The sequence below is a fragment of the Podarcis cretensis genome (genome assembly GCF_951804945.1).
Source record: "Podarcis cretensis genome assembly, chromosome: 10".
Lineage (NCBI taxonomy): Eukaryota > Metazoa > Chordata > Lepidosauria > Squamata > Lacertidae > Podarcis > Podarcis cretensis.
In genome coordinates this window covers 1,686,921-1,712,606 of record NC_137179.1, presented here as the reverse complement: position 1 = coordinate 1,712,606, position 25,686 = coordinate 1,686,921, and the positions used below count along the sequence as shown (strand labels likewise).

The 25,686-nt window shown below is 51.3% G+C and overlaps 3 protein-coding genes and 1 long non-coding RNA gene across 13 annotated transcripts in view; 2 read left to right on the top strand and 2 right to left on the bottom strand.

Moving 5' to 3' along the window:
• Positions 1-8,505, top strand: part of NCAPH2 (non-SMC condensin II complex subunit H2) — a 34,177-nt gene extending 25,672 nt beyond the window's left edge. For all 5 annotated transcript variants that reach the window (XM_079992613.1, XM_079992609.1, XM_079992610.1 and 2 more), the window contains exons 16-21: positions 42-147; positions 438-506; positions 2,142-2,197; positions 4,976-5,077; positions 5,714-5,863; positions 8,230-8,505. In XM_079992613.1, the coding sequence (XP_079848739.1) occupies positions 42-147; positions 438-506; positions 2,142-2,197; positions 4,976-5,077; positions 5,714-5,863; positions 8,230-8,370 (624 nt within the window). In that variant the 3' untranslated portion in view covers positions 8,371-8,505. The remainder of the gene's footprint in view (positions 1-41; positions 148-437; positions 507-2,141; positions 2,198-4,975; positions 5,078-5,713; positions 5,864-8,229) is intronic.
• A 3,437-nt stretch (positions 8,506-11,942) lies between these two features.
• On the bottom strand, positions 11,943-16,682 carry SCO2 (synthesis of cytochrome C oxidase 2). 3 transcript variants are annotated; one of them, XM_079994510.1, is made up of 2 exons: positions 16,593-16,682; positions 11,943-13,078 (listed from the first exon to the last, which is right to left on the bottom strand). In XM_079994510.1, exon 2 carries the CDS (start codon positions 13,065-13,067, stop codon positions 12,096-12,098), a length of 972 nt encoding a protein of 323 aa, XP_079850636.1. In that variant the 5' UTR covers positions 13,068-13,078; positions 16,593-16,682; the 3' UTR covers positions 11,943-12,095. The 3 variants fall into 3 exon arrangements, with proteins under 3 accessions (XP_079850636.1, XP_079850638.1, XP_079850637.1); XM_079994512.1 differs by having other exon boundaries at positions 11,943-13,093; positions 16,593-16,655; XM_079994511.1 differs by lacking the exon at positions 16,593-16,682 and adding an exon at positions 16,133-16,270.
• Positions 16,683-18,697: 2,015 nt separating this feature from the next.
• LOC307225306 overlaps positions 18,698-25,686 on the top strand; it is a 167,030-nt gene continuing 160,041 nt past the window's right edge. The window contains exon 1 of the long non-coding RNA XR_013842851.1: positions 18,698-18,924. This is a non-coding gene — a long non-coding RNA (uncharacterized lncRNA). The remainder of the gene's footprint in view (positions 18,925-25,686) is intronic.
• Positions 19,290-24,947, bottom strand: LOC307225166 (uncharacterized protein). 4 transcript variants are annotated; one of them, XM_079993000.1, is made up of 3 exons: positions 24,743-24,947; positions 23,587-23,722; positions 19,290-21,250 (listed from the first exon to the last, which is right to left on the bottom strand). In XM_079993000.1, the coding sequence occupies exon 3, from the start codon at positions 21,130-21,132 to the stop codon at positions 20,158-20,160; it is 975 nt and encodes a 324-aa protein (XP_079849126.1). In that variant the 5' UTR covers positions 21,133-21,250; positions 23,587-23,722; positions 24,743-24,947; the 3' UTR covers positions 19,290-20,157. The 4 variants fall into 4 exon arrangements, with proteins under 4 accessions (XP_079849126.1, XP_079849128.1, XP_079849125.1 ...); XM_079993002.1 differs by lacking the exon at positions 23,587-23,722; XM_079992999.1 differs by lacking the exons at positions 23,587-23,722; positions 24,743-24,947 and adding an exon at positions 21,786-21,803 and having other exon boundaries at positions 19,290-21,509.

Genomic DNA, 25,686 nt, shown 5'->3' with positions numbered 1-25,686 from the left:
AAAAACAGGCCTGGTTTTTGTTTTTATCTTTCCCCCTGAAGCAAGATGCGCAGCTGGCCAATCGGTTAGAGGAGCCCGAAGCCCTGGAGGAGGAAGAGGAGCAGGACGACAATGACGCCATGGGCGATATGGATGTCGGAGGGGCAGGTCTGTCCACAGTTTCTGGGCTGAGCCCTGGGAATCTCTCGGGCCTCTCCCCCAAAACCAGGGCTTCTATTTACAGCCCAGAATTGGCCGTTGCAATGGAGGGGGGGGCGCCTTCCACACAGGTCCCCCACCCCTGGTTTAAAGCAACCAGCGGGGCAAAAGAGCCACATTTCTGGACGCCAGTTCATCCAATCTCGCTGCCCATTTGCCCGCAGCCGTTGTGCTCAAGCCTTTCCCCAAACGCTCCCCCCATCGCACTTGCCTCGACCGCCACCTTTCTCTGTCCACAGATGACTTTCTGGAGCCCGAAGATGCCCCCCAGGGGGAAGCCGCAGAGGAGGCACCAGTTGGCCTGATAGGTAACAATTGGCAGGTGGCGTTGTTAGCTGGGCCGGGGGCTGGGCCTGTAAGAATAGCTGGAAGCTGGTCAGTTAACCCTGCACCCCAGGAGCAATGGGGGGGGGGGCAAATCTTGGGTTCAGCACTGTGCAGCTGATTATTTATTTATTTATTTATTTATTTATTTATTTATTTATTTATTTATACCCCATCCATCTGGCTCGGTTTCCCCAGCCACTCAGGGCAGCTTCCAACAAAACACTAAAATACAATAACCTTTTAAACATTAAAAGCTTCCCTAAACAGGGCTCCCTTCAGATGTCTTCTAAAAGTTTGGTAGTTATTTTTCTACAAACAAAAAACTATAAAAATTACAAACACATCAAAATCAAACAAATCCCCGAACCCAACCAAACATCCATCCCACCCACCACCACCCCACACAAAAAATCAAAAGGGAAAAAAGAACATTTTAAAAAGAACTCTGCGCCGCTCCGAGTCCTTCTGGGCAGCAACAGCAGCAGTGGCAACCATCCTTCTGAGGCCTGTCAGGCCCCGCCCTGGGCCAGGTGGTGAGTGGCAGGAGTGGGGCCCTTAGGCACTCACGCAGGGGAGTTATTTGTGTTTTTTCTGTTATTTGTGCCAAAGAGCCCTGTGGGGCATAGCCGAATAATTTGGCTGCTTTGCACAACTCACGGCTGTGGGTTGAGAAAGAGACCTAATGAATATTTATCCTGCACCAAGTGGTGACCAGGGAAGCCTAGGCTTCAAAGTGTGTTGGGGGTGCAGTGAGTGTGTGGCCCCATCAAGAGACGGCTCTGACCTGTGGTTGTTTGGAGACAATGGAGGAATGCAGGAGAAACATGTTTTGTTGCAGCTGGGGCAGGTGAAGGCGTCCGGTTGTTCTGCTGCAGATGCCCCATGCTGTTTCTTCTCTCTGAGCTCCTCCCAGGCGTCATTGCTCCTCTGGTCACGGCTATGAACGCACAGCTTGTCCGCCTTTTTCATACGTGAAGGAGCATCTGCACCCGCATCGTTCAGCCCGGACACGGAGGTCCAGCTCCGAGGGCCTTCTGGCGGTTCCCTCACTGCGAGAAGCAAAGTTACAGGGAACCAGGCAGAGGGCCTTCTCGGTGGTGGCGCCCGCCCTGTGGAACGCCCTCCCGTCAGATGTCAAGGAGATAAACAACTATCTGAGTTTTAGAAGACATCTGAAGGCAGCCCTGTTTAGGGACGTTTTTGGTGTCTGACATTTCATTGTGTTTTTAATATTTTGTTGGAAGCTGCCCAGAGTGGCTGGGGAAACCCAGCCAGATGGGCTGGGTATAGATAATAAATGATGATGATGATGATCCAGATCCAGAGCACCTATTTTGAACCCAAAAGGTCCCAGATTTAATCTCCAAGTGGGAGACTCCCTACCTGGGGAGCAGCTGCCAGTCAGTGCCCAGAGTAGCTGGGGAAACCCAGCCAGATGGGTGGGGTATTATTATGCCTGTCTCCAGGCACTGTGGTCGTCTGTAAGGGACTCCCGCCTCTGGCCCCTGCAGCCGTTTCCGGGGTGCTTTTGGTTTTGTGGCATGTAGGCAGGGCAGTTGCCCATGGCTAATCTGAGACATTTAGGAGAACCTCTTAATTTCTGCATTTGCTTACAGATCTTGGTGACGTCACCCCTGCCATCAACTACGAGGAATACGTGCAAAGAAATGTGGTGCGTATCATGTGTGTGTTTGTCACGTGGCATTTAGGTGGGTCCCAGGCAGCCACCCATCAAAACACTGGCCAGACTCACACCTGATTATCTTGCTTAGTGAGGTGATGGTCTTGCCTGATTTCAGAGCCATGCCCTGTGGCCGCTCGGCCTCACAGTGTCTCCCACCACTTGTTACTGAATTTATATCCCGCCTTTTCCAGTTCAAGTTCTCCCTTTCTCCATTTTATACGTACAACAATCCTGTGAGGTAGGCCAGGCCACAAGAGATTATGGCTGGCCCAAGTCACCCAGTGAACTTCATAGCTGACTTGAGATTTGAGCCACGGTGTCAGGCCCTAGTCCTAGACTCTAGCCGTGCCACACTAGCGTGTCTTATTGCTCCCCCTGGGATTTTTTTTAAATTCAAAATTTACTTCTTAATAAAATACAGTGGTACCTTGGGTTAAGTACTTAATTCGTTCCGGAGGTCCGTACTTAACCTGTAACTGTTCTTAACCTGAAGCACCACTTTAGCTAATGGGGCCTCCTCCTGCTGCTGCACCGCCAGAGCACGATTTCTGTTCTCATCCTGAAGCAAAGTTCTTAACCTGAAGCACTATTTCTGGGTTAGTGGAGTCTGTAACCTGAAGCGTCTGTAACCTGAAGCGTATGTAACCTGAGGTACCACTGTAAAGCAAAGATAAAGAACTTGAGTAAATACTCGGAACGTTACAGCAGGTTGAAAGCAGCATAAGGTTGAACAATATAATTAAATGTACTGTTCCAAAACATTACAAAAAAGCCTGTTTTTCCATAAATATGTTAGGCTGGTTTATATGTATTCTTTTGTAATGAGTTAGCTTAATCATGGTTACTACGGACCTGATTTTCTCAGTTTATTTAGAAATAGTGGGATATATGTTCTTCTCCCTCCCCCCCCCAAAAAAAACACACACACTTTTAGCTATTATAATCTTAGCAGCAGGTTCCCAGTCTTTTTGAAATCTCTGTTGTCCGTGTCTCTCTGAGTTCCCCTGTTAGCTTTGCCAGTTCAGCATATTCCATCACTTTTTCTTGCCATTCTTCTTTGGTCGCTGTCTTCTCATCTTCCCATTTCTGGGCTAGTAAAATCCTAGCTGCTGGTGTTGCAGAAAGCCTGATTTCAGTCTCCCATGCTGGGGACCCCTTGAGACAGGCAGCCAGAGCCCCAGTCATCCAGGGGGCAGCTATTGCCCAAGATAATCTTGGTTGAGAGGGCCTAGCAGTGGCTATTGGCCACGATAGTTTAATGTAGGGTTACCAAACGCCCCCATTTACTGGGAACAGTCCCCAGATTTGCGAATAAGTCCGCGGACAAATTCCATCCCTGGATTTCATCTAATGTCCCCGGGAAACGCAGCAGTGGCATTCTCAGCAGCCTGGAGCAGTTGGCTCTGGCTGGCTTCAGGAGCTGCTTGGAAGACCCCCATATGATGGTGGTGCAGGGGTTCTAAGATGCAGCGTCCGGGCTGCCTCCACCTTCCCTGACCCCAGCAACTAAGCTGTGAAGGGAGGCTTCATGCTGCCTATCAGAGCAGCCTCCCAACTCCTACTCGTGTGCAAGCAGGAGCGGGACAGGGATCTCTCAGCTGTGAAGGGGAGGCTTCACGCTGCTTATCAGAGCTTGTGTGCAAGCAGGAGGGGGCAGGAACCTCTCAGTTAGGCAACGGGAAGTCTCCCTTCCCAGCTGAGGAATCCCAGACCCTCCTGCTTGCACAAAAGTAGGAATGGGATTGGGGCTGCTCTAATGGGAAGGGAGGCACTGCGCTGCCTGAGAGATCCCTGCCCCCTGCTGCTTGCACGAAAGTGGGAACGGGATTGGGTTTGCTCTGATGGGAAGGGAGGCATCACGCTGCCTGAGCCTTGCTGCCGCCGCTGCTCTCAGCCCTTCTTCTTTGCCGTCCATGCCTGACCCACCACGCACCGCTTCCCCACCACCACCAAAGAACCAACAACTCAGGGGCTGCCCAGGCTCAGGGAGAAAGGAGAGAGAAGCCTTGGAGGAAGGGGAAGCGTGGCAGTTGAGGTCAAGGTGACAGCCGCCCCTCTGCCACCGCCATGGCTGCAGCATCAACGTCCTGAACATGTAGTATTTATTTATTTGAAGTGTCACCGGATTCATTGAAAAAAATCTGGTAACCTTTGTTTAATGAGCTCTTCATGTTCAGATGCAGTTTACCCCTGAGGACAGGACAAAGTGTATGGAAAGCAGTATCTGGAAACAGACTCTTTTTTTGGGGGGGGGGTGATGCTCCCCCACTTTCTGCCTCCCATTTACTTTGCCTCTCCAGGAAGAAGAGAGGCTTTACTAAGCGGGTTGTGTTCCGCTGGCTTATTATGCAGTAGCAGTTTCGGATTAAAAAAAAATAAAATCAGAGTGGTTGGATAAAAAACGGCTGCTTTGCACTAGCCCCCCAGTTCTGAGCAGTAGTTGGCCTTTGCGACCAGAGCGCTCCTTCAGAGCAGGATCGGAACCCCACCTTCTGCGGATCTTGAGCACAAGACACTTGGTTTGATTTGATGCTTTCATCCCCAAAAAGTTTGATTTGATGTTTTCATCCCCAACATTTTTTTGATTTGAGATTCTACTGAAATGAGGCTGCATTTTTAAGTTGTATTTTAATCCATTGTTTTTAAGTTGTATTTTAATCCATTGTTTTTATACCTGGTGTTAGCCGCCTTGAGTCGAGTCTTGGCTGGGGAGGGCGGGGTATAAATAAAAGTTATTATTTATTATTATTATTTTTCTCTCCCCAGGAAGTGTTCATCTCGCACTCCCAGAAATACGCCCGAGAGACCGTTCTGTCCCGGCGCATTCGGGACTGGGAGGAGATGGTGGTCCCGAAGCTGGAGGAGCAGGTGAGGCTCAGCTTGGGGGGGGGGCAGCAACTGTGTCCCTCTAGGCCTGCCTGACTCCCCCTATTTCCCAGGTCCCACACCTCTTGCCATCTCCCCCCAACAACACCCTCAAGTGCTTTTGTGTAGCTGTAAGGCAGGGGTCAGGGACTCGGGTGGCGCTGTGGGTTAAACCACAGAGCCTAGGACTTGCCAATCAGAAGGTCGGCGGTTCAGATCCCTGTGACGGGGTGAGCTCCCGTTGCTGGGTCCCTGCTCCTGCCAACCTAGCAGTTCGAAAGCACGTCAAAGTGCAAGTAGATAAATAGGTACCGCTCCAGCGGGAAGATAAACGGCGTTTCCGTGCGCTGCTATGGTTGAGCAACGGGAGCTCAACCCATCGTGGGGATTTGAACCACCGACCTGATCGGCAAGCCCAAGAAGCTCAGTGGTTTAACCCACAGCACCACCCTTGTCCATTAAGACTACCTTACACTGTGTTTAAAACCAAAATTGCATTTGGATAGAAACTGTTTCTCAGGCGGCTAGTCCTAGTCTTTATGACCCTGTACCTTCTTCCAGAAGGCAGAAGCTGAAAGAGATCATTTCCGGGGTGCGCACTATCCTGCTTCCCTAACCTGCTTCCCCCTCTCCACCTAGGAATTGCACAAAGCCTTGGACATCCACAGCTATGGGGACATGCTGGTGTCCAAACTGGGCACCGTGGGCGAGTGGCACTCCTTTGCCAGCCTGGTGGCGGGGCAGCCGCCTTTCGAAGTCTGCCGCTGCTTGCTGGCCTCCCTGCAGCTGGTGAGTAGGACGTGCCAAAGGCCAGAGGGTGGGGGCCCTTTTGTGGGTGGGGGTTATGGGGTCCACCTGGGCGGGCCACCCCTTTCCCCTTCTCCTATCATAGCCAGGTTGTCTTCCAGCCTTGGGGGGAAAGGCTGCAGCTTGGTGGGTAGAGGTCAAAGGTCCCAGGCCCATTGGAGGTATTTAATAATAATAATAATAATAATAATAATAATAATAATAATAATAATAATACAGTGGTACCTCGGGTTACATATACTTCAGGTTACAGACGCTTCGGGTTACAGACTCACCAACCCAGAAATAGTACCTCGGGTTAAGAACTTTGCTTCAGGATGAGAACAGAGGTCGCGTGACGGCGCGGTGGCAGCAGGAGGCCCCATTAGCTAAAGTGGTACCTCAGGTTGAGAACAGTTTCAGGTTAAGTACGGACCTCTGGAACGAATTAAGTACTTAACCCGAGGTACCACTGTAATAAATTTTTATTTATACCCCGCCCTTCCCGGTTCAGCAAACCGGGCTCAGGGCAGCTAACAACAAATTTAAAACACTTAATTGTGATACAAAAACAGCATAAAATGCAGTATAAAATGTGAATAACAATAAAATAAAAAATCAGTTTAGGTGGAAACTCCATCCAATAAACATTAGATGATCACCAGGGCTAGCTGGCTAAATTAGTCCTATTTGGGCCGGCGAGGAGACCGGGGAGAATTAGCTGTGGGATCCCAGAGTGGGTAATCTTCAAAAGAAGGGGAGAGGGAGGAAAGGAAGGGGAATAAAAGATCAGGCTAAGTTCAAATTGAAAGCCAGGCAGAATAGCTCTGTCTTATAGGCCCTGCGGAAGGAGGTTAGAACCTGTAGGGCCCTGGTCTCCTGGGACAGAGCATTCCACCAGGTCGGAGCCATCACTGAGAAGGCCCTGGCCCTGGTGGAGGATAGTCTGACTTCCAAACTATGGTTATTCATGGACCTTAAGGTCCTCTCGGGGCAGACCAGGAGAGGCGGTCCCGCCACCTGCCAGGGATACCTTCGCTGGGATACCTGCAATGCCGGGGGTTGGGCTGGATGACCCTTAGGGGCCCCTTCCAACTCTTAAGATTCTGTGATTCATTCCCCGGTGGCATCTCCAGGTAGGGCAGGGAGAGAGACGTCTGGGATCCCCAAGAGTGTTGCTGCCTGCCCATGTGGCCAAGACTGAGCTAGGCGGACCCCAGGGACTCGCATGGTGTAAGGCAGCTTCCCTGGTTTCACATTGTAGCCTGTGGGTTAGCTCAGCTGGTAGAGCACGGGACTCTTAAATCTCAGTGTCGTGGGTTTGAGCCCCACGTTGGGCAAATGAATTCCCGCATTGCAGGGGATTGGACTGGATGATGATGATGATGATTTATTTATTACTTATCTCCCACCCATCTGGCCAGGTCTCCCCAGCCACTCTGGGCGGCTCCCAACAGAACATTAAAAACAGAATAAAACTTCAAGCATTAAAAACTTCCCTAAGCAGAACTGCTTTCAGATGTCTTCTAAAAGTCAGATAGTTGTTTATTTCCTTGACATCTGATGGGAGGGCATTCCACAGGAATTGTGGATCATCTCTCCGTAGTGATGTAGGGATATAGGAAAAGGTGAACAGGTTCTTATTTTTTTATTGTTAACTGCCTTGGGAATAATAATAATAATAATAATAATAATAATAATAATAATAGTAGTAATAATTTATTATTTATACCCCGCCTAGCTGGCTGGGTTTCCACAGCCACACTGGGCGGCCTCCAACAGGTTAAAAATACATTAAAACATCAGTCATTAAAAACTTCCCTAAACAGGGCTGCCTTCAGATGTCTTCTAAAAGTCAGATACAGTGGTACCTCGGGTTAAGTACTTAATTCGTTCCAGAGGTCCATTCTTAACCTGAAGCACCACTTTAGCTAATGGGGCCTCCTGCTGCCGCCGTGCCGCCAGAGCACAATTTTTGTTCTTATCCTGAAGCAAAGTTCTTAACCTGAAGCACTATTTCTGGGTTAGCTGAGTCTGTAACCTGAAGCGTATGTAACCTGAGGTACCACTGTAGTGGTTTATTTCCTTGACATCCGATGGGAGGCTGTTCCACAGGGCGGGCGCCACCACCGAGAAGGCCCTCTGCCTGGTTCCCTGTAACCTCACTTCTCGCAGGGAGGGAACTGCCAGAAGGCCCTCGGAGCTGGACCTCAGTGTCCGGGCTGAATGATGGGGGTGGAGATGCTCCTTCAGGTTGTTTAGGGCTTTCAAGGTCAGCACCAACACTTTGAATTGTGCTCAGAAACGTCCTGGGACCTTCGGGGCTCCCTTCCCGCTCTACAATTCTCTGATTCCACGTCTTCCTCTAGGCCAACGACTACACAGTAGAAATCTCCCAGAAGCCTGGCCTGGAGGAGGGCATGGACACCATGGCTCTGCGCCTGCTGACCCAAGACAAGGCACACGACCGTTTCCGCACCTACATGGCTCCCTCGCTCGGCCAGCCCTGACGCCTCTCCTCCTGCGCACATGCGTGTTTGTGTGTATATATGTGTATATATCTCTGTACAGCTTTGGCACCCTCCTTTCCCCACTCTGCTTAGACCCTCTTCTCTTTGCCACAATAAACTCGTGCGCTGGAGTCATTCCTGGGTTTCCTTTCTGAGCGCCGGGCACCGACCGCAAGGACAAAACTCGGGATCTGTTCCCTTGTGGGATTTTGTTTCCGTTGAGACCATGGGTCAAGATGCGCAAGCCGAGGGATCCTGCTCTGTCTGGTCCCTGCGGCCCTTAGGCCTAACCTTCCTCTGCTGGCGGCAAAGAGGCTGTTTGGAACCTGGTGGCCGGCTGGAAGAAGAGCTGCACTCATTTGTGTGACGCTGGTTTTGTTCCTTGCAGCGCAGTTTGAGGAAAGGTTACTGCGCATGAGATTAAAGGCTTCTGTGCAGCCGAAGTATTTGTCCGCACAGGAGGTAGTCTGCTGTATAGTATCTCTCTTCTGGCCACGGAAAGCAGCAGGAGCATTTGGTCACTAGGAAAGCTACCCGCCCTTAGAGGGTTCATGCTCCAGGATTCATGCATTCCCAGGAGCCACAACCGGCCAGACACATAAGTGCTGCTCTTGGAAATGCAAAGAGCGGGCAACACTCCCAGAGTTACAACCATTTCAGCCGTAAACTCGAGGCTACAGAATTACACATGCTTCCCGCAAGACACCAGGTGTACCGGGAATCTGTTGTTATACAGTGGTACCTCGGGAAGCGAACGGGATCTGTTCCAGAGCCCTGTTTGCATCCTGAACAGAACGTAAGACACTTGTGCGCGGGTAAAGTTTCGCCACTTCCGTGCATGACATCATTTTGAGCGTCTGTGCATGCGCGAGCAGTGAAACCTGGAAGTAACATGCTCTGTTACTTCCAGGTCGCCACGGAGCACAACCCGAAAATACTTATCCTGAAGCGTATTTATCTCGAGGTATGACTATTGGCAGGGAAACCTACAGAAATAATTAAAAGGGAAATAGAAAAAAGAACCCCAAAGCTACTATATCGCAAGGCTGACTAGCAGTAAGGGGCGCCCCCCCCCGGCTGTGAGTCCAGGAAGCCCTTTCCTTTCCTGGCCTGACTCCAGCTGCAAAAGCAGAGGTTGCTGAACAGACTCTTGGGCTGGGGAGCTGCTGTTGGTTTTTTGTATCTTTGTTTACGAACTTAATTTGTTCCGGAGGTCCGTTCTTAGAAGAAGAAGAAGAAGAGTTTGGATTTGATATCCCGCCTTTCACTCCCCTTCAGAAGTCTCAAAGCGGCTAACATTCTCCTTTCCCTTCCTCCCCCACAACAAACACTCTGTGGGGTGAGTGGGGCTGAGAGACTTCAGAGAAGTGTGACTGGCCCAAGGTCACCCAGCAGCTGCAGGTGGAGGAGCGGAGACGCGAACCCGGTTCACCAGATTACGAGTCTACCGCTCTTAACCACTACACCACACTGGAAACTGAACCGTTCTTATCCTGAGGCGCGCTTTCACTAATGGGGTTTCCCGCTGCCCACGTGCCTCTGGCCTGCAATTTCCGTTCACATCCCAGGGCAAAGTTCACAACCAGGAGGATCTGCTTCCGAGTTAGCGGAGTTCGTAACCTGGAGCGTTCGTAACCAGAGGTACCACTGTACAGTGGATGCTCGGGTTGCGAACATGATCTGTGCGGGATGCACGTTCGCAACCCACAGTGTTCGCAACCCGCAGCAGCGCGTCTGCGCACATGTGCGTTCTGATTTGGAGCTTATGCACATGCACAAAGCGCAATTTAGCGCTTCTGTGCATGCGCAACTGCCAAAACCCAGAAGTAACCTGTTCCGGTACTTCTGGTTTCAGCGGTCCGTAACCTGAAAAAACGTAACCTGAAGCGTCTGTAACCCAAGGTATTACTGTTATATTTTGCTTACTGTTTGACTACTCTTGTACTTGTGTGTGTGTGGGGGGGGGGTTCCATGTTGTAAGCTGCCATGAGCACAGTTTGAGCTGTGGAAACCTGGCATACAAATAAGAGGATGTCTGCATGTACCCAGCAAACCTCTGTGGAGAGGCTTCCACAATGCGTGCCACCAGAGAAGGCAGTCGAAATGATGCCCAGAGAGTAGGCTCTCTCTGACATTCTGGTCGTGGCTGGACAGCAACCCATCATCTCTGGCCGCTAGGCTGGGGCTGGTGGGAAATCAAGTCAAAGTCCAGAAACACTGGGAAGACATTCAAGTGTTAGAAACTCAGATATATCAGCTAGGCGCCAAATGGCTCCGTAACCCAGGGCTACCGTCGCCAAAACAGAATGCCTCCTTGCCATTTGGGGGCCAGGCGGCTTGAAAAACAGAACATTTTGGTTCCTGAAATTCATTCTGAATTTGTGGAGGTAACATATATAACCAATAGAATTCTGCAGAATACGTTGCTAGGGTGTGAAAACAGTCAAGATCCACGGATCCCCAAAAATACATTTCCAGGTTGTCAAGACATCAGCTGGCATCCTGGTGCCCGGGCATCTAAACTTGGCCGCAAGTGGCAGGTAAAGGGACCCCTGACCATTAGGTCCAGTCGCGGCCGACTCTGGGGTTGCGGCACTCATCTCGCTTTATTGGCCAAGGGAGCCGGCGTACAGCTTCCGGCTCATGGGGCCAGCAGGACTGAGCCGCTTCTGGCAAACCAGAGCAGCGCACGGAAACACCATTTACCTTCCCGCCGGAGCGATACCTATTTATCTACTTGCACTTTGACATGCTTTCGAACTGCTAGGTTGGCAGGAGCAGGGACTAAGCAACGGGAGCTCACCCTGTCACAGGGATTCGAACCACCGACCTTCTGATCGGCAAGTCCTAGGCTCTGTGGTTTAACCCACAGCGCCACCCGCCAGGTGCAAAATGCGCCCAGGTGAATTTCAAACGCTGGCGCTGATCAAAGGGCTGCAGCAGCACCAAGAGCAAAGACGTTTGGGAGGGGGGGAGAAAAGGGGAGGATATAAAATGCATGTATGGAGAAGGGACAGAGATGTTTCTCAGACTGCAGCTCACATGGGGGGGGGGGCGAGATTCAGGCCAGACAACAGCATATTTAAACCGGATTTCACTGTTGCAAGATGTGATGGTCCCCAACTTGGATGATCTTAAAAGATATTTTAAAACTTAATGGAAGTCAAGATTGGTCAAAATTAGCAGCTGCAGTGGCTGTCTGTCAGACTGCAGGACAAGGGATGAACTAGCATCCCTGGGAGGGAACAGCAAATCCTCGCCCCTCAAATGTACCCCAGATTAACCAAACTGCTGCAAGCAGAGACGCCCATTTTATAGTGGGGGGCACCTGCGCTTAACCTGGGGGCTTTGTGCTTCAGAGGGAAAGAATCGGAGCAGCAGGGGTGCCCATCCACAAACAGTCGCTCTTTGGAAAGCAATCTTGAAAGCCTTTGCTGCAGCTCTCGGAAACCACAGCGGACAGACAAAGAAGTATGTTTGTGTTTGTTAAAAAGCACCCCAAAGTATTTTGTAGGAAGCAAAGCAAACCTCTCTTCTCCCCCAGGTAACCCAGTAAATGAACACACGCAATATCAGTGAGTAGCAATGTAATTTCTCCCTTGACATAGCCTCCGGAACTCACCACCACAAGGTGCCAAGACAGAAGCTCGTAAGTGGAAACAGCCCCCTCCCTCCCTCCCTTCAAAAGAGCGGCATTGAGAGAGCCCACCTGCCAGGCCTCCGTCTCAGCCAAAGAGGCTCTGGTAGGTGTCCATGTGTCCCTCCACACTCTTGGCGATCTGCGCCTCCGTCTTGTTCCGGTTGTAATAGTCCAGGAAGAGCCCATCTGGGCTGAGCAGGTAGATGATCACGGTGTGGTCCACAATGTAGTCGCCATCCTCGTCTCTGGGGCCGGCGCTGGCGTAGACCCGGAAGGCCCGGCCCACTTCCCGCACCTGCTCTGGGGTGCCCGTCAACCCCAGGAGGCGCGGGTGGAAATCCCGGACGTACTTGGCCAGCGCAGGCACGTCGTCCCTCTCGGGGTCGACCGTGATGAAGACGGGCTGGACTCTGGGCAGGTGAGATTTGCCGTCCAGCAGTTCCACCACGCGGCTCATCTTCTCCAGCTCCTCGGGGCAGATGTCCGGGCAGTGGGTGAAGCCAAAGTAGAGCAGGACCCAGCTGCCCCGCAGGTCGGCCTTGGAGCGGGGCCGCCCCGTGTGGTCCAGCAGCCGGAAATCCCCCTGCCCGAGGGCCAGCTTCCGCAGCTCCTCAATGCGCCTCAGTTTCTCCTGCCGGAGTTTCTCTTTCCGCAGGTAAAGCCAGCCGGCCAGGATGCCGCCACCAAAGAGGGCCGTGATGAGCAGTCGAGTCTTGAACGGGAGGCGGGGGCCGGACGAGGGGCTCTGCGGGGTCCCCTGGGTGAAAGACCTCCAGCCGGCCACGTGCCGCTGTGTCCTGCTGGGGTGCGAAGCCCCTCTCGCTCCCAGACAGGCGCCCTGGGCTGCGGAGTCAGAAGCGCCCTTTTCCAAGGGATTCAGCAGAGATGCCTGCCAACCTGTGCCACCAACCAAAGATGCAAACCGGCTGTGCCAGGCTGCCTGAAAGCGGCACCTGGCTTGTTTGCAGAGAAACGGGCATCTTCTTCTCCCCCAAAGGTGGGAGGTCTGGCCTGGCACCACATGCCAGAAGCTCAGGCTGACAAAGGACCGAAGCATCCCGGACAAATCTGGAAGGAGAAAACCTTATGTGCTTAATTAATAATAATAATAAAAAAATATTTATACCCTGCCCTCCCCAGCCAAGACCAGGCTCAGGGCGGCTAACAACTAATAATAAAAAAAGTTGATTAAAATACAATTTAAAAGATTAAGATACAACATTAAAACATTAGGGTGCAATCTCTTCATAGGAGGAGAAAGGAAAAAGAGGGGGAAGGAATCAAACTAATTCCAAGCCAAAGGCCAGGCGGAACAACTCTGTCTTACAGGCCCTGCGGAAAGAAATCAGATCCTGCAGGGCCCTGGTCTCATGAGGCAGAGCGTTCCACCAAGTCGGGGCCAGAGTTGAAAAGGCCCTGGCTCTGGTTGAAGCCAATCTAACTTCCTTAGGGCCCGGGACCACTAGGGTGTTGTTATTTATGGACCTTGAGGCTCTCCGTGGGGCATACCAGGAGAGGCGGTCCCGTAGGTACGAGGGTCCTAGGCCGTGAAGGGCTTTAAAGGTCAAGACCAGCACCTTAAATCTGACCCTGTACTCCACCGGGAGCCAGTGCAGCTGGAAAAGCACTGGGTGAATATGCTCCCATGGCAGAGACTCCGTGAGGAGCCTCGCTGCAGCATTCTGCACCCGCTGGAGTTTCTGGGACAGCTTCAAGGGCAGCCCCGCGTAGAGCGAATTGCAGTAGTCAAGCCTGGAGGTGGCCATCGCATGGATCACTGTGACCAGGTCGGGGCGGGATGGCCATCCATTAACAGATAGAGCTGAGTGTCATTAGCATATTGGTAACAAGCCAGCCCAAAGCTCCGGATAATCTGGGCAAGGGGGCGCATAAAGATGTTAAAAAGCATCGGGGAGAGGATTGCGCCCTGGTGCGACGATATCTCCCTCCCTAGTGCCACCCTCTGTCCCCGACCAGAGATAAAAGAGCACAGCCATTTAGGGGCTATGCCCTGTATCCCCACATCGGCGAGGCGGTAGTCCAAAAGATCATGATCGACCATGTCAAAGGCTGCTGACAAATTTAAGAGAATCAGCAGTCCCAACTCGCCTCGATCCAATTCAATTTATGCCCTTGCATTTGTGGGGTGCACAGGGGTTTCCCCCTGCCTACATTTTTTCCTCAACCAGCCTATGTTGCAGGTTGGACAGAGCCACAGCAATTGGTCCCCGGTCCCCCAGCAAAGTTTGCGGCCGGGCAGGAGCTCGCACCGGCGCAGTGTGAAAGCTTGCGTGAAACACCAGGTTCTTCCTCAAGCTAGGTAGTTCCAAAAAAGGCAAGGAAGAATTGGAGAGCGTCTGAGCAGTGGAGCGATGTTAGACTGGAAATGCTAACAGGAGTTTTTATGAAATCTCCCCTTACCAGGAAAGGTCCCCAGGGGAGCCGCTGCCTCTCAGCCAACCTACCTCCTCGCAAGATTGTTGTGAAGATAAAAATGGGGAGAACAATTGCATGCTGGTTGAGCTCCCTGGAGGGAAATGGTGGGCCATAAATACAATTAATAGCAATAATTAACAAGAAGCCTTCTGTTAAGGGAAATAGGGGTACAAGGATCCTACCATTGGCTCCCAGTACGTTTCCGAGCACAATTCAAAGTGTTGGTGCTGACCTTGAAAGCCCTAAACGGCCTCGGTCCAGTATACCTGAAGGAGCGTCTCCACCCCCATTGTTCTGCCCAGACTCTGAGGTCCAGCTCCAAGGGCCTTCTGGCAGTTCCCTCCCTGCAAGAAGCAAAGCTACAGGGAACCAAGCAGAGGGCCTTCTCGGTAGTGGCACCCGCCCTGTGGAATGCCCTCCCACCAGATGTCAAAGAGAACAACTACTATATGACATTTAGAAGACATCTGAAGGCAGCCCTGTTTAGGGAAGCTTTTAATGTTTGATGCATTACTGTATTTTAATATTTTGTTGAAAGCCGCCCAGAGTGGCTGGGGAAGCCCAGCCAGATGGGCGGGGTATAAATACAATATTATTATTATTATTATTACCATTCATCTGGGAATATGGAATGTGAAACCACTGAGAAGGAGCACTCTAGCACTCTTCTCCCAAAGGGACTATGGGTGAGGAAGGGGGCAGGAGAGAAAGGCAGGCAGAGCAGAGAGATTTTACCTATGAGATACCTCATAGGTAGTGCAGCAGTTGAAGCTGGCCTGTGGGTGGTGAGTTCAAGTCCATCCCCTGCTGTGGATTCAGAAAGTCCAATTTCTTGGCCTCGTATCTCCACTTTTGCAGCTCAGGGCAGTCACTCCGGGCGACTTCAAGAGCCACCAAGGCACAGTCCCCAAACCCACCCTTTCCTTTCCACAGAGGCCATTCTCTGCCCACTGCAGTTGGAGGCAGCACTGCTGCTGGATCCCTGTTGCTGGAAACGGCAGGAGGAGAGAATCGCTCGTGTTCAGATCCTGCTGGACCAGGTGGGCCATTAGCCTGATCTAGCGAGGAGGATTTAAATTTGTATAATTGTTCTTTCCTAAGGCCCCCTTCTGGGGCGACCCTTCCTCTCCCCCTCTTCAAACAGGGTCCTAACTCAAAAAACCCTGGGAAGCCTCAAAGGTCTTTCGGGAACTGGGAGGGGGAGCAGATCCTGCTGGAGGAAGGAACGGGGTGCAATGTGAAAATGCCCCCCCCAATTTAACCCCTTCCCTGGGATGCTTTGAGGAGAAAGAGGCAAAGGTCATGCGATCCCTGCGAGGATGTTGGCAGGCAAAGGTCTGCGAGGAAGAGAAGCGGAAGTTGTTGCTCTCTTTCAGCCACCTTTCTCTTTTCGGCTGGGTTTCTCCACCTGTCAACCTTCTGGCAGGCAGAAATTCAGCAGGTGGGGATTGACCCTCACCATGGATTGCTTTGAAGTCATTTCTGCACCAGGGAAAGTAAAATTTAGCCCAGTTCCACCCCCCCCACCTGTCCAGTAGCAACTTAGAGACCAACTAAGTTAGATACTGGTATGAGCTTCTGTGTGCATCCACACTTCTCCAGATGGGTACGACTGGAAGGAATTTATTTTATTTCTTAACTTATTTTATTTTGTTTCGATTACGGCAGAGCAACACGACTACCTACCTGTAACCAGAACCCTGCTCTCCTTTTCCTCTGATCCACTCCCTCCTTTTCCCAACTCAAACCTGGGGGGGAGGGGGTTCCCCTCTGATCTCCTCCCCCCCCCCCCGTGAACCAAGCAGGGCTCGGACCCCCTGCAGGCTCCCAATTCCCCCCCCATGCAATGCATCCCCCTCCCCAATGCCCCCCTCCCCTCCCCCAATGCATCCCCCTCCCCAATGCACCCCACTCCTCCCCCAATGCATCCCCCTCCCCCACGCAATGCATCCCCCTCCCCAATGCTCCCCTCCCCCAATGCATCCCCCTCCCCAATGCACCCCTCCCCTCCCCAATGCACCCCCCTCCCCAATGCACCCCTCTCCTCCCCCAATGCATCCCCCTCCCCCAATGCTCCTCTCCTCCCCCAATGCACCCCCTCCCCTCCCCCGCATCTGCTCCCTCCAGCCACGTGCTTCCTCCTTACTTCCGGGTTCTCCTGCCGGCGGACACCTTGGGCTCGACCTCGCCGGTTCTGCGCATGCGTGCTTGGGTGTCCCGCCGGCTCCACCTCCTCGGCCCTCCCCTTCTCCCTGCCTCGCCTGTTCCCCGGAGCGGCCAGCGGGGGGAGCTCCAGCGCCGGGCGAGGGGGCGGGAATGGGCTGACTTTTTCTTTCTTTTTCTCCCCCCCCCCCCCCCCAGAATTAGTTTTTATTATTATTATTGCAGATTGGCTGTTGTTAAGGAGTTGCTGCACGCTTCCAAAAGTATTATTTACTTATTGCACTTGCACCATTTCTCCCCCTTCCTTGCATAATTTCACCTTGAGAGAGAAAAGGCGGTGAGGTGCAAATGCAATAAGTAAATAATACTGTGGAAGCGTGCAGCAACTCCTTAACAACAGCCAATCTGCAACAACAACAACAACTAATTATGGGAGGCTGGGCTGATCGCGGAAGAATGGATGCTTTTGAATTCTGGTGCTGGAGGAGACTCTTGAGAGTCCCATGGACTGCAAGAAGATCAAACCTCTCCATTCTGAAGGAAATCAGCCCTGAGTGCTCACTGGAAGCTGAGGCTCCAATAATTTGGCCGCCTCATGAGAAGAGAAGACTCCCTGGAAAAGACCCTGATGCTGGGAAAGATGGAGGGCACAAGGAGAAGGGGATGACAGAGGACGAGATGGTGGGACAGTGTTCTCAAAGCTACCAGCGTGAGTTTGACCAAACTGCGGGAGGCAGTGGAAGACAGGAGTGCCTGGTGTGCTCTGGTCCATGGGGTCACCAAGAGTCGGACACAACTAAACGACTAAACAACAACAACCCCCTTCCTTGTCTAGTTTTGCACAAGCCCTGGTCGATCCAACCCTTGGGCCAAACAGAATGAGAAGGGGGGAAAGGCTTTTCCCCCTGGACAGGTTTGCAAAGGAGCAATGGGGGACCTTGCAGGTGATGTCTGGGAGTGGGTAGTAGTAGTAGTAGTAGTAGTAGTAATAATAATAATAATAATAATAATAATAATAATAATACCCTGCCTATCTGGCTGGGTATAGGGATGTGGGTGGCGCCGTGGGTTAAACCACAGAGCCTTCTGGACCGTCTAGAGGGGCTGGGAGCTGGGGGCACTGTTATACAGTGGTTCCGCTCCTTCCTCCTGGGCCGTGTTCAGAAAGTGGTGGGGGGGGATGAGTGTTCAGACCCCTGGGCTCTCACTTGTGGGGTGCCTCAGGGTTCTGCCCTCTCCCCCATGCTTTTCAACATTTACATGCAGCCGCTGGGAGAGATCATCAGGAGGTTTGGGCTGGGTGTTCATCAGTATGCGGACGATACCCAGCTCTACCTCTCTTTTAAATCAGAACCAGTGAGGGCGGTGAAGGTCCTGTGTGAGTGTCTGGAGGCGGTTGGAGGATGGATGGTGGCTAACAATTTGAGGTTGCATCCTGACAAGACAGAAGTACTGTTCTTCGGGGACAGGAGGCGGGCAGGTGTGGACTCCCTGGTCCTGAATGGGGTAACTGTGCCCCTGAAGGACCAGGTGTACAGCCTGGGAGTCATTCTGGACTCACAGCTGTCCATGAAAGCACAGGTTAATTCTGTGTCCAGGGCGGCTGTCTACCAGCTCCATCTAGTACACAGGCTGAGACCCTCCCTGACCGCGGACTTAAGCAGGAGGGCATAAGGGGGCAAGGTGAATAATATTGGCAAATTCAAATGCAAATACGGTGGAGCGATGAACCCCAAACAAGTGAGAACTCCCTGCGGACAGCCCCTCCCCCCCGGGCTCGTAGGACCTGGACCTAACCAACCAGGTCTTTAGAAGCATGACAAAACACCCTGGATGTTCAGAGCAGTTTGCATATGCAGACTCCTGGGTAGCAGTCCTGAGAGAGAGCCCTACATGGCTACAGACATTCAACGGGCAGTACTGTACCTCGCTGAGGATGCAGTGGTCACTGAAGGAGGCAGAAATAATCAAACCCCAAAAGAAAGAGCACTTTTCCAGAGGAGAGGAGAAAATGAAAGAACTGACTTGGCCCCCAAAGGCTCCCATATCAGCCTTTAATTGGCCAGACCTAGGTGTTTTGATAGCCTATGGGGGCATACAAGACCCGGGACCCGAGCCTTCTTCCCTTGGGGGTTCCCCAGCTGGTGCCTCCCCCCCCTTTCACCCAGCTAGTGCATGACAGCAACAGCAGCAGCAACAACAACAGTAAATTCAGTACGATAATAATATGCACACTGGTCCTCTGGCAGGAAGAATAATAACTTCTGGGACTATGGAAAAATACTATCTTCCCCAAACCCCAGAATAAGCAGGAGGTTGCCCCATGGGGTTCGTGAGGGAAGATGGGCCCCCCAGGAGACTTCCCTGGTACCTGCAGCCCCTCCTTCCCCCTCTTGCAATAAGGCTTGGGGTGGGGAATCTCCCATTAAATTACAGTATTTTAAGTTTTCTTCAGAATGCGTAGGAGGCAGGGAGAAGTTCTAGTGAAGAAGCAGAGTTTGGAGATCACACATGGTGGGGGTGAGAAAGTTTGGTGCAAAAACCAGTCACACACAGATGCACCCATTTTGCATGCTTGAATACAGCAACTCCAGGGCATGAGCGAAGTATCAGGGGGTAGGGGCCATGTATAGAGCAATTCCCATGCTGAGGTCAAAAACACACACAGAGGCAGCAGGACTTCTTCAGTAATAGTTTACTGAGCTTTGAAAGCATACAGTTCTCACTGGGTCTCCAGTGAGGCACAAAACTTAGCTCCTGAGAGCAAATCCAGTTTCAGCAGTAAAAAAATACAACACACAAGATATCTAAGTCAGGCACACACACCAGCAGAAGGGAGCAAGGGAGGAAAGAGGCTGGAACGACACAGGGCAATGGAGGTGTGTGTTTCACTTCCTGTCGTCTGGGAGGGAAGTCAGCAACTCGGCATCTGCAGGGGCTTCACAAAGCAAAGCTTTCTACCGGCTGCTTCCAGACAATGAGCATCCCAGAAACACACACTGTGATCTGTGGTGTGTTGCCATATCAATTGTTTTTGAAAGGTTATCACAATGTGGTCAAGAAACCAGTATTGGACAATATATCGCCCAGCCCTCACTGACCACCAAGTAATCCAGATACACCCTCTCCCCTTCTCTATTGAAAGATATATTACATCTTCACATACACAACATGTGTTAAAGACCGATTTCCTCCTGAGTTCATTTCTGTGAAGAAAAGAGTGGACTCTGAGAGGAAAACCTCCAACACTCCAGACATCTAAATGGGTTCTTACATGTGAGAGTCTCTGAAGGTTCCTTAAACACTCCATTGTAAATAAAGCACTTTTTGCAATCCTTTCATTTAAACTGCTTCTCCTCTTTGAGTTTGTTGATGGTTAGAAGGGTTTCAACTCCTAAAGTTCTTCCTGTCTGTGAGTCTGTTGATGTAGAATTTCCACTAGGACTGAACCTCTATCTACTTTCCTGATATTCATAAGGTTTGTGTGAGTTTGTTGACATAAATCAAGGGTTCCACTCTGACTGAAGCTACTTCCACAGTCCATACATTTAAACAGTTTCTCCCCAGTGTGTCTGCTGATGTTTTCTAAGGTGTCCATTCTGCCTGAAGCTCTTTCCGCACTCCATGCATTTAAATGGTTTCTCCCCTGTGTGAGTCCGTTGATGTTTTCTAAGCTTCCCATTCTCACTGAAGCACTTTCCACACTCCATACATTTAAATGGTTTCTCCCCTGTGTGAGTCCGTTGATGTGTTCTAAGGTTTGCATTGAAAGTAAAGCTCTTTCCACACTCCATACATGTAAATGGTTTCTCCCCTGTGTGAGTCTGTTGATGTATATTGAGGTGTCCACTCTGACTGAAACTCTTTCCACATTCCATACATTTAAATGGTTTCTCCATGGTGTGAGTCCGTTGATGTGTTCTAAGTTGTCCATTCTCACTAAAGCTCTTTCCGCACTCCATACATTTATATGGTTTCTCCCCTGTGTGAATCCGTTGATGTGTTCTAAGGTTTGCATTGAAACAGAAGCTCTTTCCACACTCTATACATTTAAATGGTTTCTCCCCTGTGTGAGTCCGTTGATGTCTTCTAAGGGATCCATTATCACTAAAGCTCTTTCCGCACTCCATACATTTAAATGGTTTCTCCCCTGTGTGAGTCCGTTGATGTCTTCTAAGGTTTGCATTGAAAGTAAAGCTCTTTCCACACTCCATACATTTAAATAGTTTCTCTCCTGTGTGTGTCTGTTGATGTATATTGAGGTGTCCACTCTGACTGAAACTCTTTCCACATTCCATACATTTATATGGTTTCTCCCCTGTGTGAGTCCGTTGATGTTTTCTAAGGTCTCCATTCTTACTGAAGCTCTTTCCACACTCCATACATTTATATGGTTTCTCCCCCGTGTTATTCTGTTGATGTCTTCTAAGTTTTTCATTATTGCTAAAGCTCTTTCCGCACTCCATACCTTTAAATGGTATCTTCCCTGTTGGAGGTCGTTGATGTGAACTATCTGTTCTCATTCAATGAAGCATATTCCACATTTTAATTTCTATTCCTAATGAAACGAAAGGTGCACCATTCCCTGGAGTTTTGACTGTCTTCTCCATCCCTTTCTTCAGAGTGGGAGGAATGGAAATCCTGTTGGGTTTCAAGGAAGAGAACAAAGGGAAAGAGAACACATCAAGCTCCATTAGCACCTTCTCCTATTTCAACGTCTCCTACATTCCCTCACCTCCTACCCATGTTCCCAATTTTTAGGAAATGAAGTTGCCATGTCAAATGATAGTAATTCATGAGCAACTTTCCAAATCTTCAATCAATGTTCATAAAGCAGCATGATTTTTTAAAGAGTGATGTGCTGTCTGATCTCGTGCCCGTCTTCTGACGCAGGACTATCCTAAAATGACACTGAAAAGCAGGATATTGAAGGCAAATAGATAAACTGTAGTTAGTGCAATGTGTAGTACCTTGAATATGTAGTATTGATTCACTAATGGCCTGAAGCTGTGTTGTTTCTGTGGACATGAATTTATTCCTGTTCTGTCTTAAATATCATAACCATACGATGTCATGGGGTGTTAGGGGAGCGGTAGTACCTTTGGTGGGGGAAATGTCATGCACCTTATGGAGTAATTTATCCACCATTGGTCCCCACCCTGCACTCAGCTATCACCTGTGGCTTCCAGAAGCTGCCTTGTGAGTTATCTTCAGGAGAAGAGAAGGCTATGGGGGAAAACCTACACAAATCCAGAATGGACTCTCTAAGAAGGTTGGATGGTGTTCTGCATACCTCCTTCCAGCAACTCCGATGGCCCCTTGAAAGCTCATGAAAGTCTTGGGCCTGGAGCTTTTGGAGGGGCAGGACCAGGAAAGCTTCTGCCACCATTATCCTTCTGATTGCGATTCAGGCCTCATCATGAGACTGAAATACCGTGGTTACGCTGGTTGATGATCTCCAATAGGCTAGAGACCAAGGGGAAAGCTCTTTTCTGGTTCTGCTGGATCTCTCAGTGGGACCTTTGACCATGGTATCCTTCTGGACCCTCTAGGGGAGCTGAGGGCACTGCTGTGCAGTGGTTCCCCTCCTTCCTCCTGGGCCATGTCCAGAAAGTGGTGTTGGGGGATGAGTGTTCAGACCCCTGGGCTCTCACTTGTGGGGTGCCTCAGGGCTCCGTCCTCTCCCCCATGCTTTTTAATATCTATACGAAGTCACTGGGAGAGATCATCAGCGGGTTTGGGCTGCTTGTTCCCCGGTATGTGGATGATACCCAGCTCTTCCTCTCTTTTAAATTGGAACCAGTGAAGGTCCTGTGTGAGTGTCTGGAGGCAGTTGGAGGATGGATGGCGGATGAGGTTGAATCTTGACAAAACAGAAATACTGTCCCAGGGGGAAAGGGGGCAAGCAGATGTGGAAGACTCCCTAGACCTGATGGAGGTAACTGTGCCCCAAAAGGACCAGGTTCACAACCTGGGGGTCATTTAGGACTCACAGCTGTCCATGGAGGCACAGGTTAGTTCTGTGTCCAGGGCAGCTGTCAGCCAGCTCCATCTGGTACGCAGGATGAGACCCTACCAGCCTGCCGACTATTTCACCAGAGTGGTGCATGCTCTGGTGATCTCCCGCTTGAACTACTGCCATGCGCTACATGAGGCTACCTTTGGAGGTGACTCGTAAACTGCAACTAATCCAGAATGTGTTAGCTAAACAACAGAATGGGAGCAGCCGCTGAGACAACATAACACCAGTCTGAAAGGATCTTCACTGACTCCCAATACATTTCTGAGCACAATTCACAATGTTGGTGCTGACCTTTAAATTACCATGGTTGCATTTTGCAGGCATAGATTCCTGTTATGCCTTCAGTCACAAATTTATTTGCTGAAGGAATTTTTTGCTGTCTCTGAGCTTTCTTTCCTACTCTGCTAATTGTATGTCGGACTTGCTCTGGAAATCATTATGGAGGAGCAAGATCATTGACCTAAAGCCCTACAGCCTCACTCTCTGTAGACCTGAAGGAGTGTCTCCACGCCCATCGCTCAGTCTGTACACTGAGGTCCTCCTTTGAGGGTCTTCTGCTGTTTCACCCCCCCACACACACACAACCCGTGAGAAGCGGAGTTACAGGGAAGCGGGCAGAGGGCAAGGAAATGGGCAACTATCTGACATTTAGGTGACAGCTGAAGGCAACCCTGTATCAGGAGGTTTTGAATGTCTGATGTTTTACTGTCTTTTATAGGTACTGTGAGCTGCATAGAGTGGCTGGTGAAACCCAGCCAGTTAGGTAAGGTAGAAATACTACAATCATTTTTATTATATTGTGATTTTTTTGTAGATATTTTGGAATTCGTACTGCAATATCAGTTCATGAAATGTTATGGGTGGAGTAAATCACAGGGATGCCATAAACGGTAATCCCACCCACAAACTCTCATTCACATACAGTCTGTAAATTAGGGGAGGTCACACACCTCACCTGTGCTAATACTGGCACTCTTTGGCCTGTATAGTCACACCTTGTATGTAGAGCCTCCAGCCACAAGCATTGTCTACCATGAAAATGGGTCCTTTGACTGGGAAGAATCTCAGCTTGTCAGTCACTCTGACTTTGGCTACAAAGAATAAGAGGAACAGAAATGCTTTTGAGGTGCAACTTCTACATCAGTCGTGAGAGGCATTCCATGGACTCTGCACCCCTGTTTCTGATGACAGGTGTACATTATCCTCAGCCTCAATGAAACAGGCAGGGGAAAAGACACTTAAAGATGGAAGCCCGAGAGAGAGGAAAAGGTTTCTGGCTGCTTCCTGGGTGGGATTGCAGAAACCAAGAGCCGCTTCTGAGAAGGCCTCTCCCCTCCCGTTTTCCTCTCTGGATTTCCTCTCCTCTCCAGGAGGACCCAAGGTTGGACTGGGCAGAATGGCTGTGTCTGGACAGGGCAGAGGCTGATGGGGTGGGAAGAGGATGGAGATTGCAAGTAGGAAGGGGTGGGGAAACTGGACCCCCCCCCACTTTCCAGGGATCCCTCTCTGGTCGCCTTGAAGGGGTGGCCGATTCTTGGGCGGGAGGGAGAAGCCAATGCGGCCCCCCCAGAGAATCCCGGCGGGCGCCATGATGGAGACAAGCCCCAAAGACTGGTCTACCTAGCTCCCCCCCCATTGCTGCCCTTCCCTGCCCCAGGGATGTTCCCCCCCGACTTCCTCGACCCCCTCCCTCTTTCCCTGAGTATCCCCTGCACCCAGAGGCCGCCATATCGGGGCTCACCCACCGCTCGCCCTGCGCGCCCCCCATCTCCATCAAGAGCACCCCCCCCAACACGAGCCACACGGGGGTCTCTATCCAGGCGTCCCTCGCGCCCATTAACCCATTCATGACCCGCCTTTCTCCATGCGGAGCCCACAGAGCCCCAGGGATGCCTGCGTGGGGGAAACGGGGCAAGGGGTCCTCGTGGGGACCTCCTGGGTGGGGGCACCATGTCCGCCCCCGCCAGGGCGCCTTAGGGGCCAAGGAAAGCCCCCTTCGCAGCACACGTGCCGGGATCCAGACCCTGCCGACGGGGCCCACGGAAGGCGCTTGGGGGAGCTGGCGGGGGTCTCTCGGTCCTTACCGCCCCTCCCCCCCACAACCCCTTTACCTCTTTGTCCTCGCTCCCGATTCTCCTTTCCTTCCCTGCAACATCCACGGGGGGGGGTGACCTCCCCTGCCTCCTCCCTCCCCTTTCCGAAAGCGCCCCCCCTACAGCTACGGCGCAGAGCAGCAATCCGGAGTGGAAGCTCCACTTGCGGGAGAAGCAGGCAGTTTGGGAGGGGGCTCACCCCCCCTTATTCCCGGAACAGAGGTCGGATGGAGAGGAGGAGGAGGAGGAGGAGAAGGAATGGGTGCAACGTATGGGGGCGGGATTTGGGGTTGTGTGGGAGGGGTCAGAGAACGATGTGCCGGGAGGGGAGGGGATGAATTGGGGGGGGGAGGTTTCCCTCCTCCCCTCTTCCATCTGTGGATCAGGAGAGCGGGGGACGGGCTGATCCTGGCAATCCAATTACAAAGTGGGGTCCCCCCCCCGCTATAATGTTTATATTGCAAAATCCTTCCCTCGCCCTCCCCACGCCGCGAGCCGTGCGTCCGTGTTTTAGGTATTGGTGCTGTTACGGCAAAATCTGGGTGCGAGGCTGCTCTGCCACCCAGCTCGTCGGACTAAGTCCGCGGGTCCCTGCGGAGGAAAATGAGCTCAGCCAGAGACAGGAGCAAGCTGCAGAAGATCCAAGTTTATTGCGCAACAGGTTCAAGGCGAGATTGAACAGTGAGAAAGGGGTGACATGAACTTTTGAAACTTCCCTCCATGTCCCAGAATACAGTGCAAAACACGTCATGAATACAAGAGGTGGGATTACACAGATCAGCACTTCAGGAAAGTGGGTGGGGGTTTACACAGATCATCACTTCAGTAAGGTAGGGGTCGCGCAGATCAGCACTTCAGTAAGGTAGGGGTTGCATAGATCAGCACTTCAGCAAGGTAGGGGTTGCATAGATCAGCACTTCAGTAAGGTAGGGGTTGCATAGATCAGCACTTCAGTAAGGTAG

Excerpts from the sequence above, each read along its gene's own strand:
- SCO2 (XM_079994510.1), bottom strand. The coding sequence starts at position 13,067 with ATGCTTCGGTCCTTTGTCAGCCTGAGCTTCTGGCATGTGGTGCCAGGC.
- LOC307225166 (XM_079993000.1), bottom strand. The coding sequence starts at position 21,132 with ATGAGAACAGATAGTTCACATCAACGACCTCCAACAGGGAAGATACCA.